Source organism: Bison bison, unplaced genomic scaffold (genome assembly GCF_000754665.1).
Source record: "Bison bison bison isolate TAMUID 2011002044 unplaced genomic scaffold, Bison_UMD1.0 scf7180017861843, whole genome shotgun sequence".
Classification (NCBI taxonomy): domain Eukaryota; kingdom Metazoa; phylum Chordata; class Mammalia; order Artiodactyla; family Bovidae; genus Bison; species Bison bison.
In genome coordinates this window covers 39,169-52,181 of record NW_011492415.1, presented here as the reverse complement: position 1 = coordinate 52,181, position 13,013 = coordinate 39,169, and the positions used below count along the sequence as shown (strand labels likewise).

At 41.6% G+C, this 13,013-nt stretch overlaps 1 protein-coding gene across 1 annotated transcript in view; it reads left to right on the top strand.

Annotated features, from left to right (window-relative positions):
* The window catches only part of LOC104983175 (zinc finger protein 347-like), a 21,621-nt gene extending 8,976 nt beyond the window's left edge, over window positions 1-12,645 (top strand). Inside the window, exon 3 of the mRNA XM_010832634.1 lies at window positions 12,514-12,645. Coding sequence (XP_010830936.1) covers window positions 12,514-12,645 — 132 coding nt within the window. The remainder of the gene's footprint in view (window positions 1-12,513) is intronic.
* Window positions 12,646-13,013: the final 368 nt, after the last annotated feature.

The window sequence follows — 13,013 nt, the reverse complement described above, 5'->3', positions numbered from 1 at the left end:
ATGTATGTGGCCGTGGCTATACTCGAAGCAGACAACTTGCAATTCATTGGAGACTTCATACTGGAGAGAAGCCATATAAATGTGATGTATGTGGCAAGGCCTTTAGTGTAAATAGAAGCCTTAGAACTCATCGGAAAATTCATACTGAAGAGAAACCATAAAAATGTGATATATGTGGCAAGGCCTTTAGAGTAAAAGGAAGCCTTACATCTCATCAGAAAATTCATACTGGATAGAAAGCATATCAATGTGATGTATGTGGCAAGGTCTTTAGTTTCAAATCAGCCTTAACTCTCCATCAGGCAGTTCATACAGGAGAGAAAGCACAGAAATGTATCTATGGGGCAAAGTCTTCAATTCCAGCTGTTACTTTGCAGTTCATTGGAGAACTCATTTTCGAGAGATGTTTGTGGCAAGCCCTTTAGTCAAACTGCAAACCTTGCAATTCATCGGAGAATTCATACTGGAGAGAAAGCGTATGAATGTGTTGTCTGTGGCAAGGCCTTTAGTCATATTGGTAAGCTTGCAGTTTATCCAAAATTCATACTAGAGAATAACCATATAAATGTGTTGCGTGTAGCTGATCCTTTCCTTGAAGTGCACAACATGGAATTCATCAGAGAATTAATACTGGAGAGAAAACAAATGTGATCTCAGTGTCAAGGCTTGTAATCTAAACACAAACCTTGTAGTTCATCAGAGAATTCATATTAGAAACCTTAAAATTGAAACAATGGTTACAAACTTTAGTGCTCAGTCAGCCTTAACTCACCATCAGGTAGTTCATATAGGAGAGAAAGCATAGAAATATAATGTATGTGGCCAGTTTTTTACTTGAAATGACTGTCATAGGAAGCATCAGATAATTCATAGTGGAGAAAACTGTTACAAATGGAACAATTTTGAGAAGCATTTTAGTGCAACTGTGATGAGTGTGGCAGAGTGTTTAATCTGAGTTCAGGCCTTATGATTCACCAGAGAATTTGTACTGTATAGAAAGTGTACAAATGAAATGATTGTGGCAAAGCTTTTAGTTCATGTTCAGCCTTAACTGACCATTCGGCAGTTCATACAGGAGAGAAGCCACATAAATGGGATTTATATGGCAAAGCTTGCAGTCACAAGGAATGGCTTTGCAGATCATCTGAGAATCAGTACTACAGTGAAAACATACAAATGACTACATTTGTATGTAAATGTAGTAAACTACTGCAGTAAACTACGTGAAGTTTTTGACCTTCCAAAAAGTCAAACGAGGAAACTGCACAAATGTGGTCGATGTGGCAGAGGCTTGATTCTGTATTCAGATCTAACTAATCCTCAGGTAATTAATTCTGAATTGAAATCTTTCCCACATAGTGCATGTGGTAAGTCTTTTGCATGGCATTCAGTTTTTTACAAAACACGAGAAAATGCCTACTGTCAAGATTCCATACATTCAGAGCACAGTCAATCCCTCCAGTGGAGGAAATCATGTAAATGTCTGCAGCCAGGATTTCAATAATGGGCTGATCATTCCCATCATCAGAGAATTCATAATGCAAAGAAATCTTACAAATATGAGTGTGGAAAATCCTTCAGGTGGCATACAGGCCTAAAAAGACATCAGGTGACCCATACTCAAGAGGACTTCCAAAGATAATCAATGTGGCCAGGCTTTTTGTTTACACCTTAGGCTTCTTGAGCCCAAACTGTATCAATGTAATAAGTGTGTCGGGTTTTTAGGCAACAATCCAACTTCAGGCTTCATTAAAGAAGTCATTTTGCAGAGAAAGTTTAGAAGTGACATGAGTATGTAAAACCTTTACTCAGGGGTCACATCTCACCAACTATCAAATCATCCATGCTACAGAGAAGCTTACTAGTGCAGAATATGTGGCAAGGCTTTTAGGTGCTCCCTGTATCTCAGTGTTCAGCAAATACTTTATACTTAGAAATGCAACTTTTATGGCAGTCGTCACAATTACTGCTCAGTCTTTAGGTATCTAAGAACATATATCCTATAGATAAACCACACAAATACAATATCTGGGAAGAATTTTACCCAAACATCAAAGTTGGGAAACATTCTGGAGCAGTGCTTTACAAATGCAATGGAGGTGGAGAAAGTTTCAGCTTGAGTTGAAGTATTAGACAAGACTCCATAGTAAAGAGGAGTCTTTGAATTGGATGGCAAAGGCCTTTCTGCAGGCTTCAGAGTGCACTAGGCTTCAGAATATATGTTTCAGAGAAACCACACAGAAGTAATGTGCTCAGTAAAGCCTTAAGGCAAAGATCAAAATGATGGAACCTGAGAGGGCAAGCTTACAGAAGTAATGAATTTTTTCATGAGATATTCACACCTTGGGTGTGATTTATGCAGGCCAGAAACTACAGATAAACTGAATTTGGAAATACATTTAAGAAAATTTATTTCCTCAAGATTCTCCCCAAGATTCATATCGGGGAGAATCCTTAGAATTGTAATGACTTTCATAAAATTTTGGGACAGTTCTTACAACAGATCACATGAGAAGATTCATTTTAGGATTAAATCTTTAGTTTTCCAACAATTAACCTCCTGTTTTATGGCAGTATAATTATGTTAAGTGTGTTGAAACTTCCTGACCTTTTGAAATGATCACTAATCTTCAGTGTATATTTAATTCCTTGAGTTTTCTTGAAAAGGTGATGTTATTTTTTAATGACATTTCTGCAAGGTTTGACAGCTTTTATAGCTTTCTTAGGGAGTTTCATGATGGTTTCTGCAAAGAAATCAGTAAGATGAAGGAGCAGACTTCATTAGGTGTGCTTCGTTAATATCCATCTTTCATGGGTAAACAGGGACACTAAAATATCAAATTCAGTGGTGTGTGAATTAGGATCAGCGAGGGACAGAGAACCATGTCAAACCATGACAGGACTCAGCATGCTCATTATGTTCAGGATGCCCTTCTGTACACAGGCCACCGTGATTATAGGACTGAATGATGTACCATCTGCCTATGCAAAGAGCAACCTGGACATTAAAGGACTTGGGCTTTTCATGGCAGGGGAGTTGACAGGTTACTGAAGACTGATTACGTGGGAGAAATTATAGCAGGGAAATGCTGGTCATTTTCTCCCTTAACTGGCTGTTGCCATTGCATATAAATGATTAATGGAAACGTCTTGGAAATTGAAGAAAATGGGATCAAAAGAACCAGAAAAGTATGCATGTGTATCTGTTTCATCACTGATTGCTGCAATTTGTGTTGTACTTCTGTTTTCTTCAGAATGTATCCTAAGTCTTGTAATCTAATAAAATTTGTATCATTTTCCCCATAACCCTGAATGGATCATGTTTCTTCCAACAACACAGTTTTTCACCACCTCAACTTCATAACAGAAACTAGGAATGCACCAAAGGCACTCCAGGTAGAAAAAATGTAGAATTTCTTTTCATGATGACATCAAACAATAAGCAATTTGGGGATTATATACTTATAATTTGCAATTCAGTTATTACAGCACACTCTGTCCATAACGGAACAATTGTATTTCTGATGTCTGCTTGTGCCAAAATGAAACTAATAGCATGTGCCTAATTTACATGAAGTGAAAATATGAATAATAAATGTGCAAAAACTAGGAAATAAAACACTTTCAAAATAAGATTAAAGGTGATAGCTCTTTTTGAGCCGGGAGGATCCTGAAATAAATTATTTTTTGTTATTCATTTGTTATTGGTCATATAGTTGTGGCTTATAGGATATCTCCAAAGCATGTAGGAATTTCCCAGACCAGGGATCTCTCCCATGTCTCTATTTGGCAGGTGGATTCCTTACCACTGAGCACCAGGGAAGACCCAGAAATAGTTTAGAGTCCACACTATATTATGGGAATATTTTTGTTTGATAAACTAGAAATTTAATATATTCAGTCCCCAATATGTTGGATCTTGTTACTTTGCAGTCACTGAAAGAACAAGATGCAACGAAACCCAAAGTTTGGTTTAGATTTTGAGACAAATGAAGCCATATGTTGAACTCTTATGAGAATGTTAACTGCTGAAGCTTTCTAGTGGAAGCATGGTAGCCTGCCAAACTGTTCGGTTCAGTTCAGTCGCTCAGTCGTGTCCGACTCTGCGATCTTATGGACTGCAGCATGCCAGGCTTCCCTGTTCATCACCAACTCCTGGAGCTTGTCAAACTCATGGCCATCGAGTCAGTGATACGATCTAACCATCTCATCGTCTGCCGTCCATTTGTCCTGCTCTCAATCTTTGCCAGCACCAGGGCCTCTTCAAATGAGACCGTTCTTTTCATCAGGGGGCCAAAGTATTAGAGTTTCAGCTTCAGCATTAGTCCTTCCAATGAATATTAGGACTGATTTCCTTTAGGATAGACTGGTTGGATCTCCTTGCAGTGCAAGGGACTGTCAAGATTCTCCAACACCACGGTTCAAAATAATCAGTTCTTTGGTGCTCAGCTTTCTTTATAGTCCAACTCTCAAATCCATACATGAATACTGGAAAAACCATACGTTTGATCAGACAGATCTCTGTTGGCAAATAATGTCTGCTTTTTAATATGCTGTCTAGATTGGTCATAACTTTTCTTCCAAGGAGGAAGTGTCTTTTAATTTCATGGATGCAGTCACGATCTGCAGTGATTTGGGAGCCCAAGAAAATAGTCTGCCACTGTTTTCACTGTTTCCCCTTTAATTTTCCTTGAAATGATGGGACCAGATGCCATCATCTTAGTTTTCTGAATGTTGATTTCAAACCAACGTTTTCACTCTCGTCTTTCACTTTTCTCAAGAGGCTCTTTAGTTCTTCACTTTCTGCCATAAACGTGGTGTCATCTGCATGTCTGAGGTTATTGACATTTCTCCCGGAAATCTCGATTCCAGCTTGTGCTTCCTTCAGCCCAGCATTTCTCTTAATGTATTTTGCATATAAGTTAAATAAGCAGGGTGACAATATACAGTCTTCATGTAACCCTTTCCCTATTTGGAACCAGTCTGTTGATCTCCAGTTCTAACTTTTGCTTCCTGACCTGCACACAGATTTCTCAAGAGGCAGGTCAGGTGGTCTGGTATTCCCATCTGAAGAATTTTCTAGAGTTTGTTGTGGTCCACACAATCAAAGGCATTGGCATAGTCGATAAAGCAGAAGTAGATACTTTTCTGGAACTGTCTTGCTTTTTTGATGATTCAACTGATGTGGGCAATTTGATCTCTGGTTCCTCTGCCTTTTCTAAATCCAGATTGAAGGTCTGGAAGTTCATGGTTCACATCCTGTTGAAGCCTGGCTTGGAGAATTTTGAGCATTACTTTACTAGTGTGTGAGATGAGTGCAACTCTGCAGTAGTTTAGCATTCTTTGTCATTGCCTTTCGTTGAGATTGGAATGAAAACGGACCTTTTCCAGTCCTGTGGCCACTGCTGAGTTTTCCAAATTTGCTGGCCTATTGAGTGCAGCACATCCACAGCATCTTTTAGGATTTGAAATAGCTCAACTGGAATTCCATCACTTCCACTGGCTTTGTTCACAGTAATGCTTCCTAAGGCCCACTTGACTTCACATTCCAGAATTTCTGGCTCTAGGTTGGTGATCACACCATCGTGTTTATCTGGGTCATGAAGATCTTTTGTGTATAGTTCTTCTGTGTGTTCTTACCACTTCTTCTTAATACCTTCTGCTGCTTTTTGGCCCATACCATTTCTGTACTTTATTGTGCCTGGGTCTTTGCATGAAATATTCCCTTGGTATCTCTAATTTTCTTGAAGAGATCTCTAGTCTTTCCCATTCTGTGTTCCTCTATGTCTTTGCATTGATCCTGAGGAAGGCTTTCTCATCTCTCCTTGCTATTCTTGGGAACTCTGCATTCAAATAGTATATTGTTTCTTTTCTCTTCCATGCTTTTGGGAAAAACATACTTAAAAAGGAATGGTGACATTCTTGGAGTGTTAAGATGATTACTGGATGGCAAGGAGGGGAGAGTTTTTGCTCTGGTGAACTACTAGTTGGTATCAAAGGAAGGAGGCCTTAAATTTTTTTCTCAGCCTGCCCAGAGAGGCAGCACAGGAAGTGGTTGTTTTTAAAGTCTAAAGGAGTCAGTAGTCAAACATCGAAAAACCACAGTGAGACTGTTTAAGAAAACAATGAATGTTTACACATGCTATGAATTTATAATATTCCTGTATGGTACACATATGTTCCATTGTTCATATGGTTGAAGACGGCCATAGCTTACTATTTATCTATGTTACTAAACGGATAAATTACTAAACGAAGATCATGGCATCCGGTCCCACCACTTCATGGGAAATAGATGGGCAAACAGTGGAAACAGTGTCAGACTTTATTTTTCTGGGCTCCAAAACCACTACAGATGGTGACTTCAGCCATGAAATTAAAAGACGCTTACTCCTTAGAAGGAAAGTTATGACCAACCTAGATAGCATATTCAAAAGCAGAGACATTACTTTGCCAACAAAGGTTTGTCTAGTTAAGGCTATGGTTTTTCCTGTGATCATGTATGGATGTGAGAGTTGGACTGTGAAGAAGGCTAAGCGCCGAAGAATTGATGCTTTTGAACTGTGGTGTTGGAGAAGACTCTTGAGAGTCCCTTGGACTGCAAGGAGATCCAACCAGTCCATTCTGAAGGAGATCAGCCCCGGGATTTCTTTGGAAGGAATGATGCTAAAGCTGAAACTCCAGTACTTTGGCCACCTGATGCGAAGAGTTGACTCATTGGAAAAGACTCTGATGCTGGGAGGGATTGGGGGCAGAAGGAGAAGGGGACGACAGAGGATGAGATGGCTGGATGGCATCAGTGACTCGATGGACGTGAGTCTGAGTGAACTCCGGGAGTTGGTGATGGACAGGGAGGCCTGGCGTGCTGTGATTCATGGGGTCGCAAAGAGTCGGACATGACTGAGCGACTGATCTGATCTGATCTTTTACCTAAGGTATTTTTACAGTAGCCTAATGAACATTACATATCTATACAAAAAAGATCTTCATGACCCAGATAACTGTGATGGTGTGATCACTCACTTAGTTGAGGTATTGCAAATCCTTAAAGTGCTGCACTCAACATTCCAGCAATTTTGGAAAACTCAGGGGTGGCAATAGGACTGCAAAAAGTCAGTTTTCATTCCAACCCCCTTAAAGAGCAATGCCAAATAATCTTCAAACTACCTCACATTTGTACTCATCTCACATGCTTGCTCAAAATTCTCCAACCCAGGCTTCAACAGGTTGTGAACCATGAACTTCCAGATGTTTGAGCTGGATTTAGTAAAGGCAGAGGAACCAGAGATCAAATTGCCCACATCCATTGGATCATTGAAAAAGCAAGATAGTTCAAAAAAAATATCTACTTCTGCTTTATTGACTATGCCAAAGCCTTTGATTGTGTGGACCACAACAAAGTCTGGAAAGTTCTTCCAGAAATAGGAATACCAGACCACTTACCTGCCTCTTGAGAAATCTGTGTGCAGGTCAGGAAGCAACAGTTAGAACTGGACATCAACAAGAGACTGGTTCCAAATAGGGTAAGGATTACATGAAGACTGTATATTGTCACCCTGCTTATTTAACGTATATGCAGAATACATTAAGAGAAATGCTGGGCTGGAGGAAGCCCAAGCTGGAATCGAGATTGCCGGAGAAAATGTCAATAACCTCAGATATGCAGATGACACCACCCTTATGGCTGAAAGTGAAGAACTAAAGAGCCTCTTGAGGAAAGTGAAAGATGAGAGTGAAAAAGTTGGCTTAAAACTCAACATTCAGAAAACTACGACCATGGCATCCATGGTAAGTAGGTAGGGAAACAATGGAACAAGTGAAAGACTTTATTTTCTAGGGCTTCCAGATCACTGCAAATGGTGACTGCATGCATGAAATTAACAGATGCTTGCTCATTGGAAGAAAAGCTATGACCAACCTAGACAGCGTATTAAAAAGCAGAGACATTACTTTGCCAACAAAGCCTTGTCTAGTCAAAGGTATGGTTTCTCTAGTAGTCGTATATGGATATAAAGAAAGCTGAGGGCCAAAGGATTGATTGTTTTGAACTGTGGTGTTGGAGAAAACTCTTGAGAGTCCCTTGGACTGCAAGGAGATCCAACCAGTCCATCCTAAAGGAACTCGGTCCTGAATATTCATTGGAAGGACTGATGCTGAAGCTGAAACTCCAATACTTTGACCACCTGAGGCGAAGAAGCGAGTCATTTGAAGAGACCCTGATGCTGGGAAAGATTGAAGGTGGGAGTAGAAGGGGACGACAGAGGATGAGATGGTTGAATGCCATCAACAACTCGATGGACCTGAGTTTGAATAAGCTCTGGGAGTTGGTGATGGATGGCAGGGAGTCCTCCTGTGCTGCAGTCCATGGGGTCACAAAGAGTCGGACACGACTGAGTGACTGAACTGAACTGAATGAACATTACGTGATTGGAAATATTTATTGGGTTAAATACTAAATAGAAGTTCTGTTTTCCAGAGGATATTAAACTGTTGATGTCACATTATAGAAATAAGTAATATGCTCCATGGTTCAGTGTCAGCTGTAGTAAAATTTGTTGTTGTTTTTTTTAACAATATTGTGATGGTTTCTGCAGTACACCAACATGAATAGGCTATAGGCATACATATATTCCCTCCCTCCTGAACCCACTTCCCTACCTACCCTATCCCTCCAGGTCTTCAGAGAGCAGTAGGTCTGGGTGCCTTGTCATACATCCAACTCCCATTGGCTATTTTACATATGGTAATATGTAAGTTTCAATGATTTTCTCTCAAATCGTGCCACCCTATTTTGTTTTTTCAGTAGGTTTTCCTTACCTTTTTTTTTTTTTGGGTCCACATGTGACTTAGATTTAGTGTCTAGTTTACATTTCTTCCCTGCCTTACACTATCAAATACATTTGTGGGTTATTTTGAGATGTGTAAGATTAAAATGCACATAAGACAATGAGAGGGGACATAATAAATGCCCTAAAAATATGAAGAAATTTCCTTTAGGACTTGAGCTCTGTACATTAATACATATGGAAATATTTATAAGTGGTGAAAAGCTGATAATTTTGGTGCAAATAAACTGTCTTCTGAAGACTTTATATTTTACATTCTGCTTTGTTGTCCACATCTGACAGAGCTTCCTGAAACAACAAAGAAAAGGAAGAAAATGCATTCAAATTTTGAAACAAAAAATAAACTGCCTAATAACCATCAAATGATCATCTAGTAATTTTGACGTTCCATTTCATTGAGAAGTATAGACTTAAGTATTATATATTTTGATGTAAACAAGTTTATCTCAAACATATTTGAAGCTAAGTCATCACAAGCATAGAGTAGAAACACTTTTTATAAAGAAGAATGCAGTTTTCATTACAGGAAATTTTTTCTCTCTTTAACAATTTTTAAAATTTACTTTTGCCTGTAGGTCTCCATTGTTGCACTGGCTTTTTTCTCTTTGCAGCGACCAGGGGCTATGAATTCTGTACATAAAATACATAAACCTAGCTGGGGCTTGCTTGGAGACAGGAGTGCTGACCCTCCTTGTTTTGGTCAGTGCACAGCACTCAATGTATTTTCTTTTCCTGCTGTGCTGATTTGGTTTTGCTGCACATGGTCTTTCTCTAGTTAGCAGAGAGCAGGAGCTACTCTCTAGTTGCTGTGTGCAGGCTTATTGCTGTAGCTACTCTTGTTGCAGAACACAAGCTTTAGAGCACAGGCTCAGTACTTGTGTTGCATAGGCTTATTGCTCCAAGACACGTGGTATCCTCCCAGACTAGGGATCAAACCCTTGTCCAATGCATTGGCAGGTGGATTCTTTACCACTGGACCACCAGGGAGGTACCACTAAGTGTCTTTCAACTGAGAAAACCCCAGTATCTTTCAACCAGGATCCTCGTGTATCTTTTCACTGGGGCCTGTGTATGTTAATACATTGCCATATAAAGTTTGGTGTCCTCAACCAATAACTGGGTGATCTGAAACCAGGAGAGAATGGCCCAAATTTATCTGGACTTCCTGAGAAGGAGGACGGGCCCAAGCAGCCCTTCCTGAAATACCAAGGCCAGAATTTCCAAAGCATTGAACGGTGCCTGATTTTTTCCATCCTGCATTCCCCTCAGGGTGCACTGTCGCTGGGCCACTTCAGTGACTAATAAGCTTGATCCTTGAAGAAGTGGAATGTCAAGACATTTGTCACCTTAGAACTGTTAGTATGAAGTAGTGCATTCTAAGAGTTGTGTGTTTTAGCCTGTAATTCCCACACAAAGCTAGTTCTTATTTACTTAAACTGCTAAATAATTCTAATTCCTGGAATATTCCTGGGTCCAGCCACTGCCCTACATTAATCCCCACCCCACTTCCACCTACCCCCAGCCCAGTGGCCATGCCTGGTTTTAGTTCCCAGACCTCTGAATCGCTTCAGCCTCATCAGCAGGAAACCTTACTTTTGACAGTTATAATCCCACAGAATTCCAGCTTTTATTTTGAAACTGTTACAGATAGTTACTTAAACTAATGATGAATCAGTGGTGCAACTCAAGACATGAAACACTGTGCGTGTGCCTAGTCCCTCAGTCATGTTAACTCTTTGGGTCCACATGAACTGTAGCCCACCAGGTTCCTCTATCAGTGGGGTTCTCCAGGCAAGAAGACTAGAGTGGGTTGCCATGCCCTCCTCAAGGGGATGTTCCCATCCCAAGGAGCGAACCCAGACTCCTGCATTCTGGGTGGATTCCTTTACCATCTGAGCCACCAGTGAAGCACCAAGTACTTCTAAAGCCTGACAAAAGGCCTGGCAACTAAAGGATGGAACATGCCAGTATCATCTCTGGCCCACTTGGGCCCGCCCCTCATGCCCAGAAGCGGAGTTCACAGCAAATGGTAGGTGTAGTCACCATTGGAAACATGTGGTACTGTTTTTTGTTCTTTTTTTCTTGTTAAACTGAGCCTCTGCTCCATATCTGTGATCTTGGGTCACCAGACTTTCCTACTCATCCACCCGTTCCTCCACCCCAAGTAAATTCAGTTGTGGACTTAGAGGCTTGGGGTTTGAGTCCTTTCCATGTAAAATCCTGACACAAATAGTGCACGAAATATATAGTAGTTTATAGGGAAAAAGTAATTTTAATTAAGACATGACAATAATTTTATAAATATCCTATAATAAGTGTTCATGAACTAGATTAGAATTTCAACTTTGGAGATTAGTGATGGAGCTGGAGTTTTTTCTCCCGTGTTAGGGAGGCTTATTACTGTCCTTTTCTAGTTTTTATGACCAGAGTAATAAATTGACTACAAAGACTCTTCATTTTAGGAGATTATTTTCAGTGATGCTAGTTAGTTGTATCAGCACTAGAATCATTGTATCAGCACTGGAGTCAAATAGAAATACAGAATGGTCGCTGTGCTCTGTCACCTCTGATTCTTTGAAACCCCATGGAGTGTAGCCCACCAGGCTCCGTTGTCCACGGGATTTTCCAAGCAAGAATACTGGGGTGGGTTGCATGTCCTAATCCTGGGGGTCCTTGACTCAGGGATTGAAGCCCCATCTCTTGTAGCTCCTTCATTGGCCGGCAAATTCCCAACTGAGCCACCTGGGTAGCCCATATGGTCTGACACTAGTGTAGAAAATTTTCTTTGAATTAAAGAAGTGGGTTTTTGTTGGATGTTTTCCAGTCCAATGAAACCCAGTGGGGATAGGGCTGAATTTTGGACTGCTAACAAGTGTGGTGGGTAGTGCTGTGTAATAGTGGGGAAAGATCCTAAGAGATTGGAGAATGTGAAGACATTTGAGGGATAATTTTACATGTTGTGCATTAAGGTTGATTGCCAGTGCTAGACTCAAGCCTGAGATGATTTTATGGGATGTGTGGGGCGAGGAGCAGTTATTGTTCTGTACCTCAGTCGTGTTCGGCTCTTGGCGACCCCATGGACTAAAGCAGCCAGGCTTCCCATCCTGCATCTCCTGGAGCGTGCTGAAACTTGTCCATCCAGTCGGTGATGCCATCCAACCATCTCGTCCTCTGTTGTCCCCCTTCTCCTCCTGCCTTCAGTCTTTTCCAGCCTCAGGGACTTTTCTGAGTCAGGTTTTCCCATCAGGTGGCCAAAGTACTGGAGTTTCAGCTTCAGCCTCACTCCTTCCAATGAACATTCAGGACTGATTTCCTTTAGGATTGACTGGTTTGATCTCCGTGCGGTCCAAGGGACCCTCAAGACTCTTCTCCAGCACCACAATCCAAAAGCACCCGTTCTTCTATGCTGAGCCTTCTTTATGGACCAACTCTCACATCCCTACCTGACTACTGGAAGAACCATAGTTTTGAGTATAGGGACCCTTGTTGGCATAGTAATGCCATTTCTTTTTAACACTTTCTGGTTTTATCATAACTTTCCTTGCAAGGAGCAGGCCTGTTTTAATATTCTGGCTGCAGTCAGCTTCAGAGGTGATTACAGTAATGAATTGTTTCTCCGCGCCGCGCCCGCACCGCTCTACCCACTGCGCCCGGACGCCGGTCCCAGAACGCCTCGAAGCTCCTCCTCACACTCCCGATGTCCCCACGCGTGTTCGGCTTAGCTCAACGCCCCGCCCTCCGACGACCTGGCTCCGCTGAGTCCCCGCCCCCAGGCCGCTCCGCCTTTCACTGCGCGTGAGCGCAGATTCGTGCAAACCCGGAAGCGGAGCGCGGCAAGTGGAGGTCTCTCAGCTCAGCGTGAGTTTTTCTGTCTGATCAAACCTGCGCCTTCAGTCTCCTTTCCTCGTTACCCCGAGTCTCAGGTTCGCTAGTGACTCTAAATCCCTGCGCCCGTCCCACCATCCCCAGCAAGTTCAGACGTCTTGCTGCTGCTGCTGCTAAGTCGCTTCAGTCCTGTCCGACTCTGTGCGACCCCATAGACGGCAGCCTACCAGGCTCCCCTGTCCCTGGGATTCTCCAGGCAAGAACACTGGAGTGGGTTGCCATTTCCTTCTCCAATGCATGAAAGTGAAAAGTGAAAGTGAAGTCGCTCAGTCATGTCCGACT